General features: G+C 39.3%; 1 protein-coding gene across 2 annotated transcripts in view; it reads left to right on the top strand.

The window, feature by feature from the left end:
• Positions 1-23554, top strand: part of nusap1 (nucleolar and spindle associated protein 1) — a 32474-nt gene extending 8920 nt beyond the window's left edge. Inside the window, exons 2-11 of one of the 2 annotated variants that reach the window (XM_060828726.1) lie at positions 2224-2289; positions 3055-3216; positions 3319-3514; positions 6847-6969; positions 11693-11799; positions 16505-16695; positions 17032-17198; positions 19118-19222; positions 22115-22196; positions 22978-23554. In XM_060828726.1, coding sequence (XP_060684709.1) covers positions 2224-2289; positions 3055-3216; positions 3319-3514; positions 6847-6969; positions 11693-11799; positions 16505-16695; positions 17032-17198; positions 19118-19222; positions 22115-22196; positions 22978-23068 — 1290 coding nt within the window. In that variant the 3' untranslated portion in view covers positions 23069-23554. Of the gene's footprint in view, positions 1-2223; positions 2290-3054; positions 3217-3318; positions 3515-6846; positions 6970-11692; positions 11800-16501; positions 16696-17031; positions 17199-19117; positions 19223-22114; positions 22197-22977 lie in introns of both variants that reach the window. The other variant, XM_060828725.1, reaches the window with a different exon arrangement.
• Positions 23555-25048: the final 1494 nt, after the last annotated feature.

Here is a 25048-nt window from a genome sequence, read left to right as displayed (position 1 = left end):
AGTAATCTAATCTAATCTAATCAATAAAACTTGCTATTTTACAATCTAATAAGATCTTTCCTGAATCAAATTAGCGACCTCTCTCTTTAAAGTGAGGTCCATTAGAATCTGTGAACTTGTTTCTTTTAATATATCACTTATTTATGTAGTTATATCCATTTTCTTGGCAATTGTGGGGGGTTTTAAGTCAATTTTTCCTTGGAATTTTTCTTTCTCATTGGCACATTCTGTGGATTCTGAGACATACCCTTATCTCTATTTATCTATCCTTTATCCTAAATTCAGTTTACATTAGCTCATTTTTCATGACTTAATTGCCATTTTATTCAAGTTGAAAATCTCATCTAAAAATCAATGTTTGACAAGGTTTTAGCAAAGAACCAAATTCAATGTTGCTGCTCATGATACACATCCACAATTTTAGACTTGCATGTGAGGCACAGACAATTAAGATGTTTGCAGATTATATGAAATTTGGGTAATGGTTGATTTTCAGAACAATACCACCAGTGAGATTGGTGGAAATGTCACATGGAATTTGATCTTCAGAGATGAGGTGATTCAATTAGGAAGCTAGTAACAAGCCACGCAAATATAAATGGTAGAATGCTAAGAAATATGAGGGACCTTGGAGTAAATACTATCAATGTCATAAATGACATTGAAGATAAATATTCCCATAACATCTTCAACCTGTGTGTGCTCTTAAACATAGTTAATCAACGTATCCTTTTTCCTTTGCATTTTGGCAGTCCACCTAATTGTAGACAAATCACCTGCAATTGTTCTGCCTCTCCTCTTTAGCTATTATATCCAGTGATGACAAGATTCAATCCATGGCCCCCTCTTATATACTATCCACATGTTTCTCCTCTGGCATCATCTGAATGCAAAGGACTAATTTTATCATACTCCGAAACACCCAGTTCTACCTCTCTATCAATGAGATATCTCTTGACTCCAATTTTGAGAGTTGTCAAACTTATTAGCCAACATTCAGTTCTGGATGAGCTGAAATTTCCTCTAAATATTGGAAGGACTGAAACCATTGTTTTCTACTCTCAGTCTAAACTTCTTCCCAAGCTACTGACTCCATCCTTCTTCTTGACAACAGTCTGAGTTTAAACCAGTCTGTTTTGCAACCTTTGGTGTTACCTTTTGATCCTAGGATGCGTTTCTGACCCCTTATTCATGCAGTTTAGACCACCAAAATCCATCTCTGTAATGTCATCTATTTCAGCTAATCTGATGCAGAAACTTTCATGCATGGTTTAGTTATCTCTAGACTTTATTGTTCCAATACTTTCCTGACCTGGCCTCCGACATGCTAACTTTTATTAATTTTTGAGGTCATGTGAAATTCTGCTGCCCATGCCTAAGACGTCCAAGTCTTGTCTTGTTTTCCACCATCACCCCAGTACTCGCTGACCTATGTTGACTCCTGATCAAGCAACCTCTCAATTCTAAAGTTGTCATCCTGATTTATAAATCTCATTATGACCTTGTCCCTGTTATTTCTTTAATCGGTCTATCCTTTAAATTTATGTCTTTTGTACATCTACAATTTTAACTATTCTCTTTGGTGGCTGCTCGAGACCTAAATTCTGGAACCTATTTCCCCCTATACTTATTTGCCTTTTTTTTTAAAAAAAGTCCTTCTAAGACCAAACTCAAAATCTTGGTCAAGGAGGTAAGTTTTAGTCACCTGACCCAATGTTCTTTGTATAGCTCATACTTTGTTTCATAATGCCTCCGTGAAGTGTCTTGATGTTTCATTACAGTACAGGTGGTATATAAGTTTGCAAGGCATATCTTTTGGTGTAGATGTTAATGTCCCTGCAGAACCTCTGGGTTTCAGTACTTGCTGGCCAAGGAACTTGTGTTCACAGTGCAGCTCAACAAGTTGGTATTGAAGTTGTAACTTCCAACATACTGCAATGGCAGAGCGGGAGAAATATCTGGTCAATCACATGAAGGAAGGAAAGTTGCAACCTCTGACACCTCTATCCATAACTTGGCCACAACATACAAAAGTGAATTGTTAGACTCAAATGATGTTGAAGCTTTAAGTTATGTTTCTTATGTTTTAAGTTTGTTTGTAATTTGGTCAAAGGAGCTTTATGTGAACAGTACAAATGATTGCTGTTTTCATAACTTCAGGAGATGATATCAATTTTGAATAATTTCTCTGTTCACTTTTTTACTCTTCTTTTTCTAATACAGGCAGAAAAATTACTGAAAAATTTGCAAGAATTCTTCCAAGAGCAGAAGGATGCTCCTGCTTTGAAGGTTTGCATGTGAAAATTAATCTTTAAAACATTTGAGAATAATTCATATTTGTATGGTAACTTAAAATTCCTGAATACCTTGGGGCATTTGTATCCAACAAAACTTGACAGTTAAGTTAATTGGGGAGGCCCAGAGGAATATGACCAAAAGCTTTGGGCAAACAGGAAGTTTTAAGTTGGAGGGAATTGGAGAGATTTAGATAAGGAATTCCATAATTTACAGCTGCCATTACGTTGTGATGAAAATTGGGGATGTGCAAAAGGACAGCATAGAAAGAAGTGGCTTAAATTTTATTCTTATTCAGTGCTATTTCTGATACCAACTTGGAGGAATAGATTTGAACGACTGAATGGCCATCTCCAAGTTATACTACTTGTTTACCTGCAGACACTGCTTAATGAGTATCCATATTCTGTTATTTGTGCTTATCTTGAATGTGAGATTGATATGAATCCTGAAGCTTACCATCTGGGTGCTGCTTCTGGATAATAGTATTTTTTGTGTTCCAAACTATAAGATCTGGCTTACAAAACTGATAAGAGGATAATATTTCATGGCAGGTGGGGAGTGAAAGGAGATCCGTTGACTTTAATAGCATTTAGCCTGAGGAGAGGTTGCATATAGTTGTTGACATTAATGAATAGGATGTGAGACTTGCCATATTTGAATGCAGTGAAGCAGCAGAAAGAGCTTTATTTGCATGAAAGCAGAATTATAAATGTTAATTGATGTTGCTGAAGCATATTCAAGGTTTTTGTTTTTCAGGCTGTTATAGAAGAGAATACATGTAATACAGTTAATGTGGAAAAGTGGGAAGACTCTAATGTGACCAAACGACGGGGCAAAGAAAGATTGCTGAATGACAATCAAAATGAATCACTTCATTCACAAAATTTTACAGCTTCCGAAAATGAACAGCCTTCAATGGTATGACACTTCTCACTAATTTACTACTTACACTGTTCAACATGAAATTTTACCTGTCATGAAATAGTCAAATACTACTTCACAATGAAATACTTGTTTCAGGAACCTTCCCCTCGTTTGGAAAAGTGCCAAAGCACAGAAGGTTCTGATTTAAAGAGAAGACAAAAAAAACGACATGTTGAATTTGAAGATTCTATCGAAAAGGATGAAATTACAGGAAATGCGGCTGAGGAAAGTGCTCCTGTCACCCAGTGCTCACTTCATGTATCAAATGAGAAAGTAACTGATACATCCAAAGGTAGTGTCAGGCAATTATTTAACTTTCTTTGCATACACACTCCAAATGGCTCTCTCGGGGTCTAATTAATGTTGGAGTGGATTGCAGTCAACGCTTTTGCCAATGCGTTATTTAAATTGAATTTACTGGAATCTAATTTTTTTTTTAATGTACAGTTCAGAATATTTGACAATCAGTCCTAACAAAGTAAGTAGAAATATTTAACATTTCACTTTTTTATTTTATGCAGATGGATGCACTTTGTCATATGTTTTCAAGGAAGTTCCCAATTGAAAAAACTTCCAAAATGGCCTCAGTTCAATTTTGTCCTAAGTGAGTTAGTCCCCTCTGGCTAAAGACAGAGGATAAGGAATTAGCTGTTGATTCCTTGTGGGAGTTTTGCTTTTCATAGCTAATTGCCTTTAATTGAACACTAAATGACTTTGTGCAGAGTGCGAGGGAGAGTGGGAAGTAATGGACAAGTCCAGAGGGCAGTGCCAAGTTGGAGGCTTGGGACTGGGATAATGTTGGGGGGGGGCTAGGGAAATGAGGATGCTGTTGAAATCCACATTTGTCCCATCTGGTTAGATTAGATTCCCTACAGTGTGGAAACAGGCTCTTTGGCCTCAACCAGTCCACACCAACCCTCCGAAGAGTAACCCACCCAGACCCATTTCCCTCTGGCTAACTGGTGTAACACTATGGAGCAATTTAGCATGGTCAATTCACCTGATCTGCACATCTTTGGATTGTGGGAGGAAACCCACGTAGACATGGGGAGAATGTGCAAATTCCATACGGTTACCTGAGGCTGGAATCAAACCTGGGGCTCTGGTGCTGTAAGGCAGCAGTGCTAACCACTTGAGACACTGCGTCACAGGAAGCCTTCTTGCAGATCATTTCAGAGAACACTTTTGCGCGCCCCCCCCATGGCAAAACATTTCAACCCCGCCTCCCACTCCGTCAGGGGCATGCAGTTTCTGGGCTGCCTCCACTGCCAAATCATTACCACCCTGAAGGAGGAACACCTCATATTCTGCCTTGGGACCCTGAAACCACATGGGATAAATGTGGATTTCAACAACGTCCTCTTTACCCCCCCCCCCCACCAAATATTACCCCAGTCCCAAGGCTCCAACTCAGCAGTCCTCCGGACCCATCCATCACCCCTCCGACTTATCGCTTTCTCCCTTACCTTCATCCACCTATCACTTTCCTAGCTACCTTCCCCCACTCTCCCAACCCCAACCCCCTCCCATTTATTTCTCAGCCCCAACCAACAAGTCTCATTCCTGATGAAGGGCTTATGCCCGAAACGTCGATTCTCCTGCTCCTCGGATGCTGCCTGACCTTCCTTGCTGTGCTTTTCCAGCACTGTACTGTTGACTTTGTACAGTGCCTACCTTTCATTCCAAATTTGAGGGGAGTGGCACAATGCTGGTTGAGCACACTTGTCAATCCGGGAGGTTAGTTTTACAGTTGGATTCTTTTCCCTACTTCTCTCTCCACTTATCTAGACTGGGGATGTTGGGGTTCTTCTGTGACCAACTAGTTCTAGCCTGAAATTCCAATCTGGAGTATTCTGATTTGGAGAAGATCAGTTTTTGTTTCTTGTTTGCACAGCAGGTCAGCAAACAGTGATGTAACAAGCAGTGTAGCCTCATGTTAAGATGTCAGAAAACCAGATGTCTTGTTCTATATCTGTGTTTTGTGAATGATGAGATTAGACTTGGCTGAAATAGCTTATCAGAAAGTAAGGCAGAGGAGGAAAATATGACATTTCTTTTGAGACCGGTTTGATCAAATTCAAGCAATTTGTTTGTTTGAGTTTAAATTTATGAAGTTAGAGCTTGAGGAAATTATAACATTTGTGCAGTTTTTTTAAAATAACTGAGTGCTGTTAGCTACTGAAGTGAGAATGTACTGTTGTTTTTCTATTCATTCATTGGGTGAGAATGTCACTGGCAAAACCAGCATTTTTTTATTGTTTCTTTTGGATCTGGGAAAAGTGCAAGTAAGGCATCTTCTTGAACCATTGCTCCATGTAATGTAGATATACCCACTGCATTAACTAATGGAGGGAATGCATGTTGAAATTGATGAGCAGGTACTAATCGAGCAGGGACCTTTTTCCCTGGATGATCTTGAATTTCTCAAGTGTTATTGGAGTCACATTCATCCAGGCAAGTAGTGAGTATTCCTAAACAGAGGGGAGGCTATTGAAGCAGTTGGGGCTAGGACACACTCCTGAGGCATTCCTGGATTTGTATGATAGCCCCCAACAACCTCGGTTTATGCTGGTATGATTCCAGTCGAGAGTGTGGTGCTGGGAAAGCACAGCAGGTCAGGCAGCATCTGAGGAGCAGGAGAATCGACATTCTACGCAAAGGCCCTTCATAAGGAATTCCACCACCAGGAACACCCAAGTGGCCAGTGACAAGCAGTTCCCTTCTCATCAAAGGGTAATACTGCGTGATCAAATAGTGGAGGCGAGGGCAGGGATTAAATGAAAATAAAGTTGGAGGAGCAAATAATACACGCTGCTCCCTGTGGTGCCCGCTGCTCCCTGTGGTGCCCACAGTTCCCTGAACAACTCAAGGATGCTGTTGGACACCGCGTGCTCCTTCTCCCAAGACACTCCGGCGTGAAAGTAACTTCAGAAGCGGGGCAAGCAATTGGCCCCCTCCACTGCCCGCTGCCTGGACCTGTTTATGGCCAGTTTGGCTGAGGTGCTTGTGTTATAGCTGTATTGAAGAAGGGCTTATGCCCGAAACATCGATTCTCCTGCTCCTTGGATGCTGCCTGACCTGCTGCGCTTTTCAGCAACACATTTTTCAGCCTTGTAGCTGTATTGAAACAACATTTGCTAGAGGTACGGCAATTTCTGGAGCACAGATGTTCAGTACCATTGCCAAAAATGTTGTCAAGGTTCTCGTTGCCTTTGCAGTATCCAGTGTCTTCAACCAATTGATTCATTCCATTGAATAACATGAAGACTGGAGTTTGTGATGCTGGGGATCCTTGGAAGGAGACTGAGATAGAGCACCTGTTCTGCACCTCTGGCTGAAGATGATTGCAAATGTTTCAGTCTTCTGTTGGTTACTAATGTGCTGGGTATCCCCATCATTTTGAGGATAGGAATATTTGTGAAGACGACTGTTCCTCTTAGTTGTTGAATTGTCCACCATTCATGACAGGATGTAAGAAGATTGCAGAGCTTGGATCTGATCCATTAGTTATGGATTACCTTAACTCTGTCTATAGTATTCTGCTTACCCTGTTTGACATGCAAGCGGTGCTGAATTGTAGCTTCACTGTCTGATGAATCATTTATTGTTGCTGGGTTTCTTTAGGTACAGGAACTGCTATCCAATCAAAGACTGGCAAAATTCCACGTTTAATTCGAGCGACTGGGAAACCTGGTCTCAAATCTCCTCCTGCAGTTGGGAAAACTGCACTAAATCATGTGACTCCTGGTAAGAAAGTATTGTAATCAAAATGGTAGCAGAAAGTGAGGACTGCAGATGCTGGAAATCAGAGCTGAAAATGTGTTGCTGGAAAAGCGCAGCAGGTCAGGCAGCATCCAAGGAGCAGGAGAATCGACGTTTTGGGCATGCCCAAAACGTCGATTCTCTTGCTCCTTGGATTCTGCCTGACCTGCTGCGCTTTTCCAGCAACACATTTTCAGCTTAATCAAGATGGTAGTTTGATATCGGGGCATTGCCACTCTGTCCTACATTTGTCTTGCTGTGTTGTGTCTAAGATTATCATATTATATCAAATCCATGATGGATCCTGATAATGGAACTACTTGTTGCTGACATTAAACTTGAAGCATTCCTCTGGTTGGATCAACTCCGTTAGCTTGCTGTCTCTCCATGGATGCTACCTGACCTGCTGTGATTTCCAGCATTTTTTTTTTCAGTACTGATTTCCCCAGGCACTTGTGCTGTAATATCTCTTTCCCTTTTATGACCAATATCTTTTCGTAAACTGTGTATATGAATTCCATACATGTGACAGTCTACCTGTTTTACGGTATTTTTATATATATCTGTTTTTACTGAATAAGCTACTAAGCTAATGAAGTAGAACTGGGAGGCATGTACAACATTTCAGGCAAGAAGATAAAGAAGCCATTGGTTATGATAACCTTGTTTTCACACTTGACTCCAAGATGAGCAAGAAGGTCCTCTTTGTTCCATTACTAAAAGTATTTATTTCTAATTCCCATAACCTTTGATTCTTCCTCGGCTCTTTTTATTTTTCACCCTCATTATTCCTTCAGACTTGACAATTCCGATGCATACCTGACTACTCTGCAACATACTACTCTTCATAAGATGCAGATCATCTGCTGCATGTATCTAAGCTTCAACTATTGTCAATTATGACTTGGTAAGTTAGGTAGTAATTAATCAGCATAACAGGTTATACTTCCCAATCCAACTATAGATAATGGACCATGCAAAAGCCCAGACTGCATTCAAATAAGGACTTCTCAAATCTGACAATTACTTTAAACTTTTTCTTTGGAATTCTGTATCTGCTCTGGCTTTTTGAATCCTGGGTAAAGACAATATTTTTGTTGGATCTGTTTTCTCTCTATTACAAGGAAAAACTGTTTCAGCTTCCTTTCTTACAGATATTTTCTAATCAACCTATTGTTATAACCGGGGTGGGACTGGACCTCTAGCCTTAGATGTAGGGATACTAGCCTCCCTCCTTTCTTATAACCTAAATAGTTTGTTAATCTCCTCCTTTTATGTACATTTAAATTAATTAACAAGTTACCAAAGTGCACAATTGATTTTCCACTTGACCCTGAGGATATCTCATTTGTTCCTAGTGTATTCTAGCCATAAGATTTTCCCTCTAGAATATCTTATCAATCTATACCAGCTCTAACCAGACTTATTCAGCTTCATACAGTTAAAAACGAGTGTTCAGTCCAAGGCTACAAGCGTTCAGTTGAGCCACGGAATTTGCATGCATGGTTTGATTTTTTTTATATACATAAAGCGTAATTTTACAGCATTGTCACTCACTGACCTACATTGTCTTCCAATCAAGCAACACTTTGAGTTTAAAAACTTAATTCTTGTTTTCCAAACCACTCCTTGGCTTCACTCCTCCCAACCTCTAATGCTCCATCATACTGTCCTCTGATATCTGCACTCTAGTAATTCTAACTTTTGAGAATCCTGTGTTTTAACTACTCCGCCATTCAGTTACCTAGGTTGAAGTTCTGGATTTCTCTCCCTACATCATTTTTGCTTTCATCTTTTTTTTTTGGGCACTCCTCAAAAACCTATCTCTGACCAAGTATTTGGTCACCTCCCGTATGATTTCCTTATGTGACTTGATGTGTAAATAGTTTGGATGGAGCAGATTTTGTCAGGTGTGTCTAAGGAGAATTCCTGATTCAATATGTAGATGGGGAGGCCATATTGGATTTGGTGCTTGGCAAGTGTCAGACCTGTCTGTGGAAGAGCATTTTGATGATAGTGGTCATAACTCCCTGGCCATGTCTATAGTCATGGAGAAGGATGGGATCAGATGGTATGGGAAAGTATTTAATTGTGGGATGGGGAATTACAATGCTATTAGGCAGGAACTGTGAAACACAAATTGGTAACAGATATTCTCAGGGAAATGCATGACAGAAATGTGGAGGTTGCTGCGAGTGCTGGATAGGTTTGTCCCATTAAAGTAAGGAAAGGATGGTAGGGTGAAGGAATCTTGGATGACAAGAGATGTGGACCATCTAGTCAAGAGGAAGAAGGAAGCTTACTTACGTTTGAGGAAGTAAGGATCAGACAGGGCTCTAGAGAATTACAAGGTAGCCAGGAAGGAATTGAAAAATGGACTTAGGAGTGCTAGAAGGGGGCATGAAAAAGCCTTGGCGGGTAGTATTAAGGAAAACCCCAAGGTGTTCTACGCTTATGTGAGGAACAAGAGGATGGCCAGAGTGAGAGTAGGACCGATCAGGGGTAGTAGAGGGAGCACATGACTGGAGTCTGAGGCGGTAGGAGAGATCCTTAATTAATACATTGCTTCAATATTTACTAGTGAGAGAGACCTTGTTGTTTGTGAGTAGAATGTGAAACGAGCTGATATGCTCGAACAGGTTGATGTTAAGAAGGAGGATGTGCTGGAAATTTTGAAAAACATAAGGATGGATAAGTCCACTGGGCCAGATGGGATACACTCAAGATTACTATGGGAAGCAAGGAAAGAAATTCCTGCCTCTTTGACAATGATCTTCGCATCCTCTCTGTCCACTGAAATAGTACCAGGTGATTGGAGGGTGGCAAATGTTATTTCTTTGTTCAAGAAAGGGAATGGGGATAACTCTGGCAATTGCAGAACAGTCAGTATTATGTCAAATTATTGGAGAGGATTCTGAGAGACAGGACTTCTGATTATTTGGAAAAGCATAGTTTGATTGGAGATAGTCAACTTGGCTTTGTGAGGGGCAGGTCATGCCTCACAAGTCTGAGGGAATTCTTTTGAGAATGTGACAAAACACATTGAAGATAGAGCAGAGGATGTGGTGTACATGGATTGTATCAAGATGTCTGATAAGGTGTCTCATGGTAGGCTCATTTAGGAAGTAAGGAAGTGTGGGACACGGGGAATTTGACTGTCTGGATACAGAATTGGCTGGCTATAGAGGATGATAGTAGATGGCAAGTATTCAGCCTAGAGCTCAGTGACCTGTGGTGTTGCATGGGTATCTATTCTGGGACCTCTGCTCTTTGTGATATTTAAAAATGACTTGGATGAAGAAGTGGAAAGGTGGTTTAGTAAGTTTGCCAATGACATGAAGGTTGGTGGAGTTGTGGATAATGTGGAGGGCTGTTGCAGGCTGCAACAGGACATTGACAGGATGCAGAGCTGGGCTGAGAAGTGGCAGATGGAGAGTTCTATCTGGAAAGGTATGAAGTGATTCCTTTTTGGAAGGTTAAATCTGAATGCAGAAGACAGGGTTAAAGGCAGGATTCTTAGCACTGGAGGAACAGAGAGGGATCTTGGGGTCCATTTCCATAGATCCTTCCAAGTTGCCACCCAACTTGATAGGGTATTTAAGAAACATATGGTATGTTGGCTTTCATTAGCAGAGGGATTGAGTTTTAAGAGCTGTGAGATTATGCTGCAACTCTGTAAAGCCCTGGTTAGACCACATGTGGAATATTGTGTTTGGTGCTGTTCGCCTCATTATTGGAAGGATGTGGAAGCTTTAGAGAGGGTACAGAGGAGATTTACCAGTATGCTGCCTGGACTGGAGGCATGTCTTCTGAGGGAGCTAGGACTTTTATCATTGGAGCGAAGAAGGATGAGAGGTGACTTAATAGATGTGTACACGATGATGAGAGGCACAGTGGATAGCCAGTGGAGATGGATATCACAAGGGGGTATAATTTTAAGGTGATTGGAGAAAAGTTTAGGGGAGTTGTTCTTTATACAGAGATGGATGCGTGCCAGCAGTGGTAGTAGAGTGATACACTGAAGACATTTAGGTGACTCTTGGTTGGACACATGGATTATAGTAAAATGAAGGATATGTAGGTTAATTTGATAAAGGGTTGGCACAACATCGAGGGCAGAAGGGTACTGTGCTGTACCGCTCTGTCATGTTGTGTTTATAATGTCTATTTTAGCTAACTTCAGGAGCTAAAATGACACTGAAATGGTATGGCAAACATCGAAAGTCATTCAACACAAATATCAGCTGTTGGTGAATGTCAGTTTTGCCAGCATCTGCGGGGAGCACACAGTTAACATTTTGAATCATTAATTGTTTTTTTGTTTCAAATCTCCAGTTCTTTAGTGGTTAATTTTAGTGCCTAATGAAATGCCAATCTTATTTCCATAAATGGGAGTTAAACAGAGCAATTAGTTTAAGATTAGAAGCTAGAATCTCTCAAAGTGTAAACTAAACATATGGAAATTGAAAATTATTTTGAAAGTCAGTTCAGATTTTTTTTAAAAAGACCAAGTTTAAAGAAGTCAGAATAGATTAGGATAGCACAGTGGACATGGGTATGAATAAACATCCAAAATCCCTTTGGTAAGGTACCACAAAGAAGTTAATGATATTGTGTAATGTGGAATTCTTTGGTTCATGTTTTGGTAATGTTCTGATATTTAGAATTTGAGATCCATGTCTTAATACAGCATTTGATATCTCTCTAGACTGGAAAAAGATTCATCAAACTCATTTCAACAAGATGGAGTCAATTGACTTGTACATTGAACGAAAAAGGAAACGCTTTGAAAATTTTGGTAATTCTATCAAGCAGGTGAGGGCAAGTCAAAAATTACATAGACATCTTTGACATCTTTAGTTGTAATACTCATAAAGGAAGGTACAACAGTTTGCCTATATGAGGGGTAATGCGTATGACACCAGCTCTGAATCTGTCCACACTCTGGGTCTACCGAGCACAGCTGTTTCTGGTAGTAGGAAATTATATGAAGCATATGCTAAAGTTCTGATGTGTGCATTCAGCAGGTGAGTGACTGTGCCCGTGTATTTTAAAATGAATTCCAAAAAGAGCGTGCCATTACTCTTGCAGAAGAGTTTTCTGGAGATATTGCTTTTTCCTCATAGTTTTTCATATTTTTACTTCAATTTTAGTTTAGATGCCTGAGTATACTTGTTACATGGTATCTAGCCAGGCAGACCAGAAGTACCAGTTTCCCTTCATGCTAATTGCAATGTTAACTGCTTTCACCAAGTCTCAGATGGTATCAATTATACCATGCAGTTACAGCTCCTGTTGCTAACATGTGTACAATAGCCCTGGTGTGAAAGGAGCTTGTACATGTTGGATATTTGGGCTTGTTTGTGCAATATCTTCTGGGCAAGTAATGTACTAATATTATCAGAAATCAGACATTCAAGAAAGTAGCTTTGTTTTTGTGGTTTTTTTTTTGTCTGGGATTTTAATGTACTATTTCCCGCAACACTTCAATAGAAATGATTATGGTTGCCTAATGTAAATGGGATTATTGCAAGTCTTTAGAGCGTTTCTACCTTCCAAATCTGTTCTCCTGCAGAGATGAATCCACAGCCGACTTCACTGCTCACTCCTTATTTTCATTTCCCTCTCATATTATTGTAAATCGTAGAATGGTTAAACACATGGGCACTATTTGGCCTGTTGTGTTTGTGCCAGGTCTCTGCAAGTGTAACTCACTAAATTCCAACTCTCTGCCTTTCCCTCAGAACCACATAAATGTTCTCTCCTAGTAATTGTTTAATTATCTTTTGAAAGTCCTGATTTTTCAAGAAAACTGATTCAATATTTTTCAGTATATACTTTACATTCACCTATTCCTTCAATTCTATTCTTCCAATGTGAAACATTTCAGATGTTTTAAAATTGTCAAGTTATAAATGTTAAGTTTAATACTCCTATTTCTTTGATTTCTAATTAGAGTTAGGTGTTATAGAGATTTAAGTTCACACATCTTGTCATCTAAGGAGACGTGTGGGTCAGTAATGTTGATGCTAGCTGCACACTGAACCTATTGATTGTTTTTCATTTCTTTTTCTTTTGTTGCTTTTGCCCTATTCTTGAATGGATAAGTCACCCCAGCCTGAATGTGATGCAGCTGGGACAAGGAGCTTCTCAAACAATAAACCAGAAGAAAGTTTACAATGTGGATTACGAAAGGCCTTTCATAAAATAGATGGTGGTTAATTATTGTGCAGTGTTTATGCTCAAGTGTTTATTTTGAATGCACTGCCTGATAGGATGTAGAAACAAATAGTTTTCAATATCTTCCAAAATTGAATTGGATAGATATTACCAGTATTGCAAAGGAATGGGGCTGGATTACTCCTCCATTATCAGATGGGTTAGTACTGTTGTGGTTCTGTTCGCCGAGCTGGAAGTTTTTGCTGCAAACGTTTCGTTCCCTGGCTAGGGAACATCATCAGTTCCAATGGAGCCTCCTGTGAAGCGCTGCTTTGATGTTTCTTCCGGTATTTATAGTGGTTTGTTCTTGCCGCTTCCGGGTGTCAGTTTCAGCTGTAGTAGTTTGTATGTGGGGTCCAGGTCGATGTGTCCGTTGATGGATGTTCTTGCCGTTTCCGGGTGACAGTTTCAGCTGTAGTGGTTTGTATATGGGGTCCAGGTCTATGTGTCTGTTAATGGAGTTTATGGATGAATGCCATGCCTCTAGGAATTCCCTGGCTGTTCTCTGTCTGGCCTGTCCTATGATGGTAGTGTTTTCCCAGTCAAATTCATGTTCCTGGTTGTCCGAGTGTATGGCTACTAGGGATAGCTGGTCGTGTCGTTTTGTGGCTAGCTGATGTTCATGGATGCGGATTGTTAGCTGTCTTCCTGTTTGTCCTATATAGTGTTTTGTGCAGTCCTTGCATGGTATTTTGTAAACTATGTTAGTTTGGCTCGTGCTGGCTATTGGGTCCTTTGTTCTAGTGAGTTGTTGTCTGAGTGTGGAAGTTGGCTTGTGTGCTGTTATGAGTCCTAAGGGTCGCAGTAGTCTGGCTGTCAGTTCTGAGACGCTCCTGACGTATGGTAGCGTGGCTAGTCCTTTTGGTTGTGGCATGTCCTCGTTCCGTGGTCTATCTCTTAGGCATCTGGTGATAAAGTTGCGTGGGTATCCGTTTTTGGCGAATACCTTGTATAGGTGTTCCTCTTCCTCTTTTCGCAGTTCTGGTGTACTGCAGTGTGTTGTGGCTCTTTTGAATAGTGTCCTGATGCAGCTTCGTTTGTGTGTGTTGGGGTGGTTGCTTTCATAGTTTAGGACTTGGTCTGTGTGTGTTGGTTTCCTGTGTACCCTTGTGGTGAATTCTCCGTTGGGTGTTCTCTCTACTAAAACGTCTAGGAATGAGAGTTGGCTATCCTTTTCCTCTTCTCTCGTGATTCGTATTCCTGCGAGTGTCATCAACGCCACACTCACAGGAATACGATTCACGAGAGAAGAGGAAAAGGATAGCCAACTCCCATTCCTAGACGTGTTAGTAGAGAACACCCAAAGGATAATTCACCACAAGGGTACACAGGAAACCAACACACACAGACCAAGTCCTAAACTATGAAAGCAACCACCCCAACACACACAAACGAAGCTGCATCAGGACACTATTCAAAAGAGCCACAACACACTGCAGTACACCAGAACTGCGAAAAGAGGAAGAGGAACACCTATACAAGATATTCGCCAAAAACGGATACCCACGCAACTTTATCACCAGATGCCTAAGAGATAGACCACGGAACGAGGACATGCCACAACCAAAAGGACTAGCCACGCTACCATACGTCAGGAGCGTCTCAGAACTGACAGCCAGACTACTGCGACCCTTAGGACTCATAACAGCACACAAGCCAACTTCCACACTCAGACAACAACTCACTAGAACAAAGGACCCAATAGCCAGCACGAGCCAAACTAACGTAGTTTACAAAATACCATGCAAGGACTGCACAAACCACTATATAGGACAAACAGGAAGACAGCTAACAATCCACATCCATGAACATCAGCTAGCCACAAAACGACACGACCAGCTATCCCTAGTAGCCATACACTCGGACAACCAGGAACATGAATTTGACTGGGAAAACACTACCATCATAGGACAGGCCAGACAGAGAACAGCCAGGGAATTCCTAGAGGCATGGCATTCATCCACAAACTCCATTAACAGACACATAGACCTGGACCCCATATACAAACCACTACAGCTGAAACTGTCACCCGGAAATGGCAAGAACATCCATCAACAGACACATCGACCTGGACCCCACATATTAACTACTACAGCTGAAACTGACACCCAGAAGCGGCAAGAACAAACCACTATAAATACCGGAAGAAACATCAAAGCAGCGCTTCACAGGAGGCTCCAATAGCACTGATGATGTTCCCTAGCCAGGGAACAAAACGTTTGCAGCAAAAACTTCCAGCTCGGCGAACAGAACCACAACAACGGACACCCGAGCTACAAATCTTCAACCAGACTTTAAATGGGTTAGTACTATTCTGACATTTGTACTCCAAGCACCTTTTTCCAAGACACTAATAGCTTTACTATAAAGTAACCCAAAGCTACATGCACACAATATTAAACACTTAATATATTACAAGTTTCTCTTTTTTTTTTTAAATCCAACCGCTTTTATGTGGAATCCTGAACTGCACTTGCATCTCTGGATTTTCCGATTTCTATGCAACTTGATCACTTTCCTTCCATTAAAATCCATTAAATGCATGGCTAGATTCCCTATTTGGACTGTAATTAATCGATGCTTTTGACAAAATTTTGTACTCTTAGCAAATGTTGAATTTTCATGTAAACAATTAATGCAGTTAAGAATAAAAGTTGTATAGCAGTTGACCTGGTAAAAGGTATTAATGCAGAATTGAATTAATTTCTTTTAATAGTTTGCTGTTTTCCAAAGTATGTGAGATTGTTCTGATTTTTCTGTGCTAGTTAAATGTTAATTTAAAAAGTTCCTTTTGACTGCCTGAAATAAAGCTGCTCAGAAGGATTATTAAACTGAAAATATAGTTAATTAAATCCCTCTACTAAATAGATCAATTAAAGATGCTATATAGCTTTCATAAAAAAAACTACACTTAACATAATTTCATTAGACCCATGAAAATTACTGAAAAACCTGCTAGCAGATGTTATAAAGGTTCAGATGCGTCATTTAGTTAAACTTGAATTCCATGATTTGATGATTTATCATCTGTGACTGGCTGATTTACTTTACTGAAGTAAATGGAAGATGTACAACTCTGTAGTACCACCTTCTACCTCCTTCCTTGCATGTTAGAACATTGTCTCCAGCGTCCAGTCTTCAACTCTGATTAATTCTGTAGACAGGAACTGAATCGTTTTGACTCAAAATTTATATCTGGTGCTGGTTTAATTGGGATGCAGCTTTGTGTTTTCATATAACCGTTTTTTTTTATTATTATATATAAGCTTTGTAAAGTTGATATCACTTTTTTTTTAAGCAGTCAGTGAATGGACCAAAAAATATGAAGAACACACCCAATTTCTATAGCCCGGCACGTCAGACATCAAAAAATGACCAATTTTCGACGCCTGCCAACCAGCGTAAAACATCACGTAACTCTGCTGCAGTAACTTTAAATGAAAAATCAGCCTTTAAACCGTCTGTTTACTCTGTCACCAAAATGAATATAAGGTAATGTTGTCAACTACAATAAATCCAGAAAATGGTTTTTGCTGAGTAAATTCTTGTGATCTGAAAGCCATTTGAGTACAATATTCAGAGACAATTAATAACGTACCTGTCTAAACATACATAGAAAATGTATTAATTGGAAGCTGATCTAGCGTTAGGTTGGAGGTGCATTCTCCAAATAAGATGGTGTTTTTGACTTTAATACTCCTTCACTATTTTTTTTCTCTGTTTCTTGCTCATTGCTATTTTCCTTTGATACATTTTTCTCAATCTCCCACATTCTCAGTTGTGTTTTCAGTTAGTGTGTAGATCTTAAATATTCATTATGGCACATAGGTTTACAGATGCTGCCAAGAACACTAATAAACATGGAATGATGAAGACTCCAATTAGGAAGCTTAACCCAGGCAGTGAAGTGAAAAATGTCAGACCATCTGGACCTGAGGAACCTATATGCCAGAAGCAAACCTGCAGCAACGCTTGTAACCCTGCTGAAACTAAAGGTACTGCTTCCATAGTGTCAAAGTGTTCTACTTCCTTTATTTTTGCATGCTTTCTTGAAGAACCAATTAGATACGTTGGCTAGATGTCCAGTATGTGAATTAGTTTTGTCAGCAGCATATGGTTTGATTCCTGCTCTGGCTAAGGTAGATTCGGGATCTGCGTCCTCTCTCCAGCTTTAATTTTTTAAAAAGGCATTTTTGCTGTGTTGCGGTAAATAATTGCCAAAGATCTGACTTTGGGAAGAGAACTCAAGAAGAATGCTACATTTTGATAACAGAGTATCTAGCACTCTTAATCAGCTGTATGTAAACCCTACGCTTACATGGTCAGTTTCTGGCTCCTTTAAGTGATGATCCACTTGAGCCATACTGGAATTGCTCATTGGGTGTAAACTTGTTGAATTTCTGTATAATGGTTTATAAACAGCAGTCACTATACAGTCAGAAGAGGAAATTGGTACTGTTACACATTATCCTTGATATTTATTTGAAGAACAAACATTGTTGAATATCAGTGAATTAAGCTTAGTGAAATTCAGTATTTTGGAGATTCTTGGTGAACCCTGAAGATAATAAGTTGATTGCTTACTTGGAGTGTTGGGAGGGAAAACAATTTGTGACAACTTGGTGAAATGTCACAGATTTTGGGTTTGCTACATTTTAATTGATAGCATTAGCACCAGCTTGATGCAAACTAACCAGATTTCCATATGATCTCAAATTAGAGGTAGCTGAACAATGACAAACGATCTTGAAACAAAATAGAATAATAGCAGATAAAATTGAAGCACTGCCTATTTGAATAGAAAGTGGTTAACACAGAATGAAGTTGCACTAGACCTGCATCTCTTGGAATGACTTTAAGCAAGTCCGATGAAAACAGTGAAACTTTGTAAGGTGAATAGATTGGGAAGCAGAAGACAGTGGGGATAGTGTGCAAGTAGTCCAAATATCAAAATGTCCCCACCGGTGAATCTGTGCAAGCCTCAATCATTCACTGTATTTATAAACCACTTGCATGATGGAATTAATATGCTAATAGTGCAAAGATTGGAGTAGCAAATGGGTGAGAAGATAAAATGACAAGATTTTCTAGAGGTAAATGTGCAAAAGCTGTAATCTGTGTGAAATCATCCACTTGGACAGAAAAGGATAGAAGTTATATCTAAATAGTTAAATGTTAGAGTCAGAATTGGATATTCAGATACAGCGATCATTAAAATCTCATGATGCATAGAAGTCTAATAGAATATTGGTTTTTATGGTTAGAACTGTAGAATATATGGGATTACAAGTCATGCTTCAACTGCAGAAAATCCTGTTTAGGCACACCTGAAACTTCAGTTTTGGGCACCACACATTTATGGATATATTGAACTTGAAAGGAGTTCAGTGTAGATACACCAATATGATACCTAGCCTTCAGAGATTTAAATGAGGAACAGTAATTGCTCAAAACAAGGGTTGTATTTGCTGACGAATGAGTGATTTTGAAGTTGTTGAGATAACATGGGAAAACAATTGTGTGAATAAAGAGAAACTAAAGCCTGTAGTATTGAAACTAAAGCCAGATCTTTCAGCATTAAAGTTTTGAATTACTTACATAAATTTAACACTAGGTCAATTAGCCAGTCTCATATCTAACTGTCATGTAATTTACTTCATTCTTCTTTCCCTACAGTCACATTGAATATTGAATAGACTTTAGGCAACTAAATGGCTAACTTTTCATATCTTGCTGTGTCAAGTAATTCTTCTCTTATGCCTCCAAAATACGAGAAGAATTAAGGATCCGAAATGTGAAGAATTGAAGAGAATTGGACTGTGCCTTTTTAAATGTGTTAGTAAATAGCAAATTTAGAGAATATAAATTTACTTGAGGCTTTTCAAATGACCTAGTTGTTGTTCTCTGGTTATAGTCGTTACCCCGTACCGTTTCTCTGGCATCACTACTCCTGGAACAAACAAAAAGTTTGACTTGCAGGCAAGTTTGGCTCGCCCTCTTCGATACAAGCCACACAAAGGTCAGTATGGATCACTTCAACTGCATTTTTTTCAATATTTTCTGTCTATTCAAAGAAAGAATATCAATAAACATATGTTCTGCACTTGGAAGTGTAGTATTTTGCAGCATTGTTTATAACTTGGCTCATCACACCTTTGTCTACTATGTAAAAGGAATGCAGTTATCCACATCCTTATTAATTATTGTCTTCATACAAATGTTTACTTTTCTGTACTGTTCCATGTTCTGTTGCAGGCAGATGGGATTAGTTTAAAATGATATCGTAATTGGCGCACACATGGTGGGCTGAAGGGCCAGTTCCTGTGTTGCATTTTTCCTTACGAGTATTTGATCTGTTAATCCTCCTCATCCCTTAAATTATCAAAAGGGTGCATTTGGCTTCTCTATTAATTTTCCGATTTGAACCCTCTTTAATTATAAATCTCAATGCTTTTCCTGCAAGATCTTGTCTAAACCTTTTTTTTGGTTTTTATTGAAAATGCTACCTCTGGGCTCTCCTTACGACTAAACACCTCCAAACATTTTGGAGTTTCTGCTGGTTTTGATTTTCTAAAATAAGGAACCATAATTTGGGTGCTGTATTCGAACCTGAAATGTGCAGTAATCTACACAGTTGTGGGAATAATGGATGTCTCTGTCAAAGAACTGACACAGGATGTGAACTGAATTGTCTCTAACTGTTGCAAAATTCTGACTTCAGCTGCAATCATTCAAAATTTCAACCTCTTTTACAACTACCCATTCTTATTGTGCTTAGTGTAGACAAGAGTATTTGACATTTAGCCACTTAGTTGAGGAGCTACTCTTCATGTATGACTCCTAGGTGGTGGGTTACATTATTATGAGCACATTATTTGCTTACAGTAATTGTGGCTAAATCTAATCCTGTCTTTTGATGCCCGTTTGTACTGACAAAATAGTGCAGGAGTAGGCCTTTCGGATAATGTAATTTTAGTGTTCCTGTTTACTGTTCTTATTCCTTAATGCCTTTAGCTACAAGGGCCACGTCCAGCTCCTTTTTGGGAGCTGGCCCCAACAGTTTTCTCTGGTAGAGAATTCCCAGGTTTACAACTTTGAGTGAAGAAATTCTTCCTCATCACAGTCCTTGAATGACTGATACCTCATTCTTAAACTGTGACCCTTAGTTTGGACTTCCCCAACATTGGGAACGTTTCTTCCCGCATCTAGCCTGTCCAGTATTGTTAGGATTTTGTTTCTGAGACCACCCCATCTCTTCATTCTTCTAAATACCAGTGAGTACAAGTCAAATCGATCTAGTCTTTCTTCATATGTCCGTCCTGCCATCCCAGAAATCAGTCTGGTGAACCTTTGCTGGACTCCCTTTTACATTAGCCTCTGTCACAGGGCTGGGATTCTTCCTACTTAAGTTCAAGTAATTCTGCAAATAGTACTCTAAAGTTTGCAGAATCCTAGCTATATAAATAACAACTAACCCAGGCACAACTGGTATGATTTTAGTTGTTTAATCTCCATGTATGTTAGGGGCTAAGTTGAGTAGAATCTGTTACTAACTAGCAGGTTTAGTATATGTACATGAATATCTTCAACTTAAACCTTGCTGGAATCCAGGACGTGTGTGCAAGAGACAGGACTAATGCATTTGCAAGCGTCTTCATTTCAGCTTAAAGTACCAAGAGGTTGCTTATGCTTATTTTCTTCCTGGAGTCTCTTCCATCATGAAAACCAGAAATTTGTACACTATAGTTACTCCATCTGACATTGAAATGCTACGGCTCATGAATCTTGGCTGTGATGCTAGAGAACTGTGCACCAGAGCAGACCATTCCCAAGCAGAGTTGCTCCAACACAATTATGGTGTGGTCATTAACTTGTTTTAATACTGAAAAGGATTTCCAATCTATCCTCAAATTGGCAAAGTTGAAACTGTGTTCCTTGGAGAGAAGGTGGCTGGGAAGAGATTTGGTGAGCTTTGTTGAGTAGATAGGAGAAGCTGCTCCCGCTCCTAAAAGGAGGAGGGCATAGATTTTAAAATAATACACTAACAAAGCAAGGGTGATGTTAGGAAAAAAAACTTGTTTTAGACAGCGAGTAGTTCGGGTATTGAATGCACTGCCTGGAAATGTGGTGGAAGCAGTTTCAATTGAGCTATTCCAAAAGGGGTGCAATAGTAATTTTGGATAGAAATGGGTTGCAGGGTTATGGAGAAAGACAGAAGATTGGCACAAAATTGTCAGAACACTGAGAGTCTGTACAGACAGAATGGGCTGAATGACCTCCTTTTGCACTGCAACATATGTGATTTTCTTTCTCTCCAGAAAAATAAAGCTGATCGCCACCTATTAACCTTCCATCTTAAATGATGGTAGGAACCATCTGTGCTGTCAAATTAACATTTCTTCACTGGTATTCACTTGGGACATCAAGAAGCACTCTGGTCTCTGGAATAGCACAATGTGCTTCAATTACTGCAGAGTTAAAATAATAATAAAAGAAACTACAGATGCTGGAGAAGCTCCGATATGTTCTGCGGAAGGGTCACTCAACCCAAAACATTAACTCTGATTTCTCTCCACAGATCTGCCAGACCTGCTGAGCTTTTCCAACAATTTGTTTTTGTAATTTAAAATACAGCTGTGCTCTCTCTGATTGATTTGGAGAGTGACTTGACTTATCTCTACATTTAAGCGCTTAATGCCCACATTTACAGAGGATTGGCTGAATCAATGCTACCTTTTTGGTTTGACCTGATCTGAAAGGTGCCAGGAAATCTCCTTGCTGCAACCAAGGAGCATTCAATCAGTTGATGCCATGGGTTTATAGTAAATTTTTTAACTGAGATTGCAGCATTGCACATACAGTCATGAATCACCACCAACTCTCCCCTATCTAATGACTCGTTATTTTGCAGGAAAGCTGAAAAGTTGGGAAGAGATGAAAGAGAATGCCTGTTCTCTCAAAAAGGATCCTAAACAACCAAAAATACAGACCAGGTGAGGGTTTGCCTTGAGTTAAGTCTCCAATCCATATACCATCATTTCAATTTGCTGATGTATTATGTTTAGAATTTGATAAACTATTTGCGATTCCTTGATCTTTTGTGTTATTTTTAAGAGCAGCATTAGTGTTTGTGTAGAACAAAACCCTATGAATAATGCAGAACAATACATGGAGTTTGAACATTGACTGGGGTTATTCCCAAGATGTTCTCAAGGATTCTGTCCACTTGGAGATTGGACTAATTGGGTGGACTGAGATGACGAGCTTGCCTGCCTGGGTAAACCTTAGGGTGTTCTCAAGATCATTGGGAATAATCATTGGAGAAATAAGGGAAAGAAAGGATGGATTGATTGTTTATCATTTCCATACTATCCAGAAGGACAAGTGTAGCTGCACAAAGCAGTTTGTTTCTCTAAATCAGATGCTTTCTAATCTCTTCACGTATTTGGAAGTTTGAAACCTTAGTTTTAGAGTAGTGGATCCCCTTTGGACCATTCTGCTGGCAGGTATTTGTTTTCTCTCAGCTGTGTATGTAATGATGGTAACTGGGCTGGCACGGGAAGATCTTGCAATACAAGACTGAATGATGGCAAGTTATTCAACTGTAGGAGAAACCCTAAATGCATCAACTACATCTGTAGTGATACTTTTTTCTTTTTAAAATGCTATCTTTGGTTGAGTGTGGCTTGGCCAGAATTTGTTCTATAGATTTGATGCTATTTTTTTCAGACTTGGCGGTTGTGGGGATTTTAACTTGAAGCTGTTTTGTCACAGGGAGACTCGACGGGAAAAGTTTTTGGAAGAACGGAAGGAAAGAAAGAACAATGTGATAGGAGCAAGACGAGGACTGGTCATGGCGAAGTGAACACAATTTATGAATGAAACCGATACTCTGTACTGTCTATCCTGTTACTTGCCTTTTTTTTATGTGTTTGGTTGAATATTCTAAACTCTGTTTTAAACTTTAGCCCGTTCTCTGTTTACAGTACTGTCCATTCTGAGCTTTGATTCATGTGGTTTCATCATTGAGATTGAATATAGATTATTCAGTTAAGTGAGGCACCCTCACTTTTAACATTTTGTGGTTTTCAGATATTGTTTAGTTATATTCCCTGATGGATGAATATGTACGCTTGCTTCAAATGTTGATCAGGTGGAGACAGTCTGAGAGAAAATAGGAAAGTGCCTCGCAAGTGACTGACGATGTGCAGTTTGCAAGTGACTAATGAAGGTAGCTGCACTGCACCTGAGTGTGTTTGACACTAGACAGGGAGAATTCCATCAAACCCTGACATCCCTGACTTACGTGAGCATTTAACTTCAATCAGAATAAATCTTGCTTTAAAAATAAGATGTGTAACTCTGTGTGTTTATCAGCTTTTAAAGAGTGCTTTTTATTTTGAGGATCTTGAAATGTCTCCAGTAGTGAAACCTGCATTAAGGCCCTTTCAAGTTCAAACTGGCAGACTATTGATTTGAGGTGCTTTGCTGTTGAATCAAGAATTTGTCTTGCTCTCTTGTTATTTGTTTTTGTTTCTGTCCATCTTTGTTTCAATTTTAGTCCCAACTTATTCCAGAAAGGCTGATGTTAGCGGCATTTCATCAAAATGCATTGATTATAATGTGCAGGAAAAAAATGCTAATTTGCCTCCCAAATAACTGCATGACAGCTTGCTTTTTATTTTTCGCAAAAATAATTAGGTGATGGAAAGAATAAGAGAGTCTGGATGTTGTAGTGTGTTAGATCCTGGGATAGGTGTTTAAATTCAACCATAGAGCCCAAATAAAAGGTAGAAAAGTGAGGAATGGTGTCGTTTGGAGTTGTTAGGTATTCTCAAGTCCAAAAGGAAATCTTAATTTGTAACATGAACAATAACATTCTAGATCTTCTATTAAGGTATCTTCTTCAAAACAGCTTTATGCATGTGTTTTGTATCATCTACATGTGCTGCCTCTAGAATGGAGGAATATGTGTTCATGACCTGAATTGGCTACATCATGCATGTTTTTGAGATATTAATGTTAGTTTAAAGTCCATTGATGAAACGGTATTTTCTGCTTTGATTTTTTTCCTTCTGCACCACTCCTCTGACTGTTGACGCTGTGTGCCTGTAAAATTGTGCAGCCATGAGCTATCTGAAGTTATGTAGGACTTTCAAAGACTCATTTTTTTTTCTTTCAAGTAATATAGCCATAATATCCTGTTGACTGGGTACAAGCTGAACTTCTCTCTCCCTTCTCCCTTCCTCTTTGCCCTCCCCACTTTTCTTTTTACCTCTCTCTCATTCAACCACCCACCCACTCTTGCTCTTAGAGCAGTTATTACTGATTTTTTTTTTAATATATTACCATTCTGAGTTTTCTGTAGAAAACTGAAAATTTAACAAGATATAGAGCTGCCTTTCCTAAAGGGAACTGCAATTGTCAAGGTACTCTGCATAAACTTTAATTGACCTCTTATTTTTCCTTTTTCTTTTTCTCTTGTGTTCAGAGCCCACTCCTGCATATTTATCCTAGATAAATATCAGTTCCACCACTTGTTTCATTAGATCCATGAAATGACTAGAAAGCAAGCTGCTCTGCTCAGTTCTGGAACTGTATTTTATTCCCTTTTTAAGTTGAAGTGTTCCCTTGATTTAAAAAAGTTGCGGTTTTCATGTTTTGTATCTAGTGGTTTGGCGGTAAAAATGAAATTTAAACAAATGCTGAAATACTCTGATCAGGCAATTTTTTTTATTCAGAGCTGAGAATTTCCAGCATGTTTGACTCCATGGTATTTTGCTTCAGATACATGCTAGCCGTATAACGCTATCCCTGCTTGCTTTTGAGGAACATAAAAGAAAAT

This window comes from Hemiscyllium ocellatum, chromosome 8, assembly GCF_020745735.1.
Source record: "Hemiscyllium ocellatum isolate sHemOce1 chromosome 8, sHemOce1.pat.X.cur, whole genome shotgun sequence".
NCBI lineage: Eukaryota > Metazoa > Chordata > Chondrichthyes > Orectolobiformes > Hemiscylliidae > Hemiscyllium > Hemiscyllium ocellatum.
The sequence above is the reverse complement of the archived record's forward strand: the minus strand, read 5'-3'. Positions and strand labels throughout refer to the sequence as shown.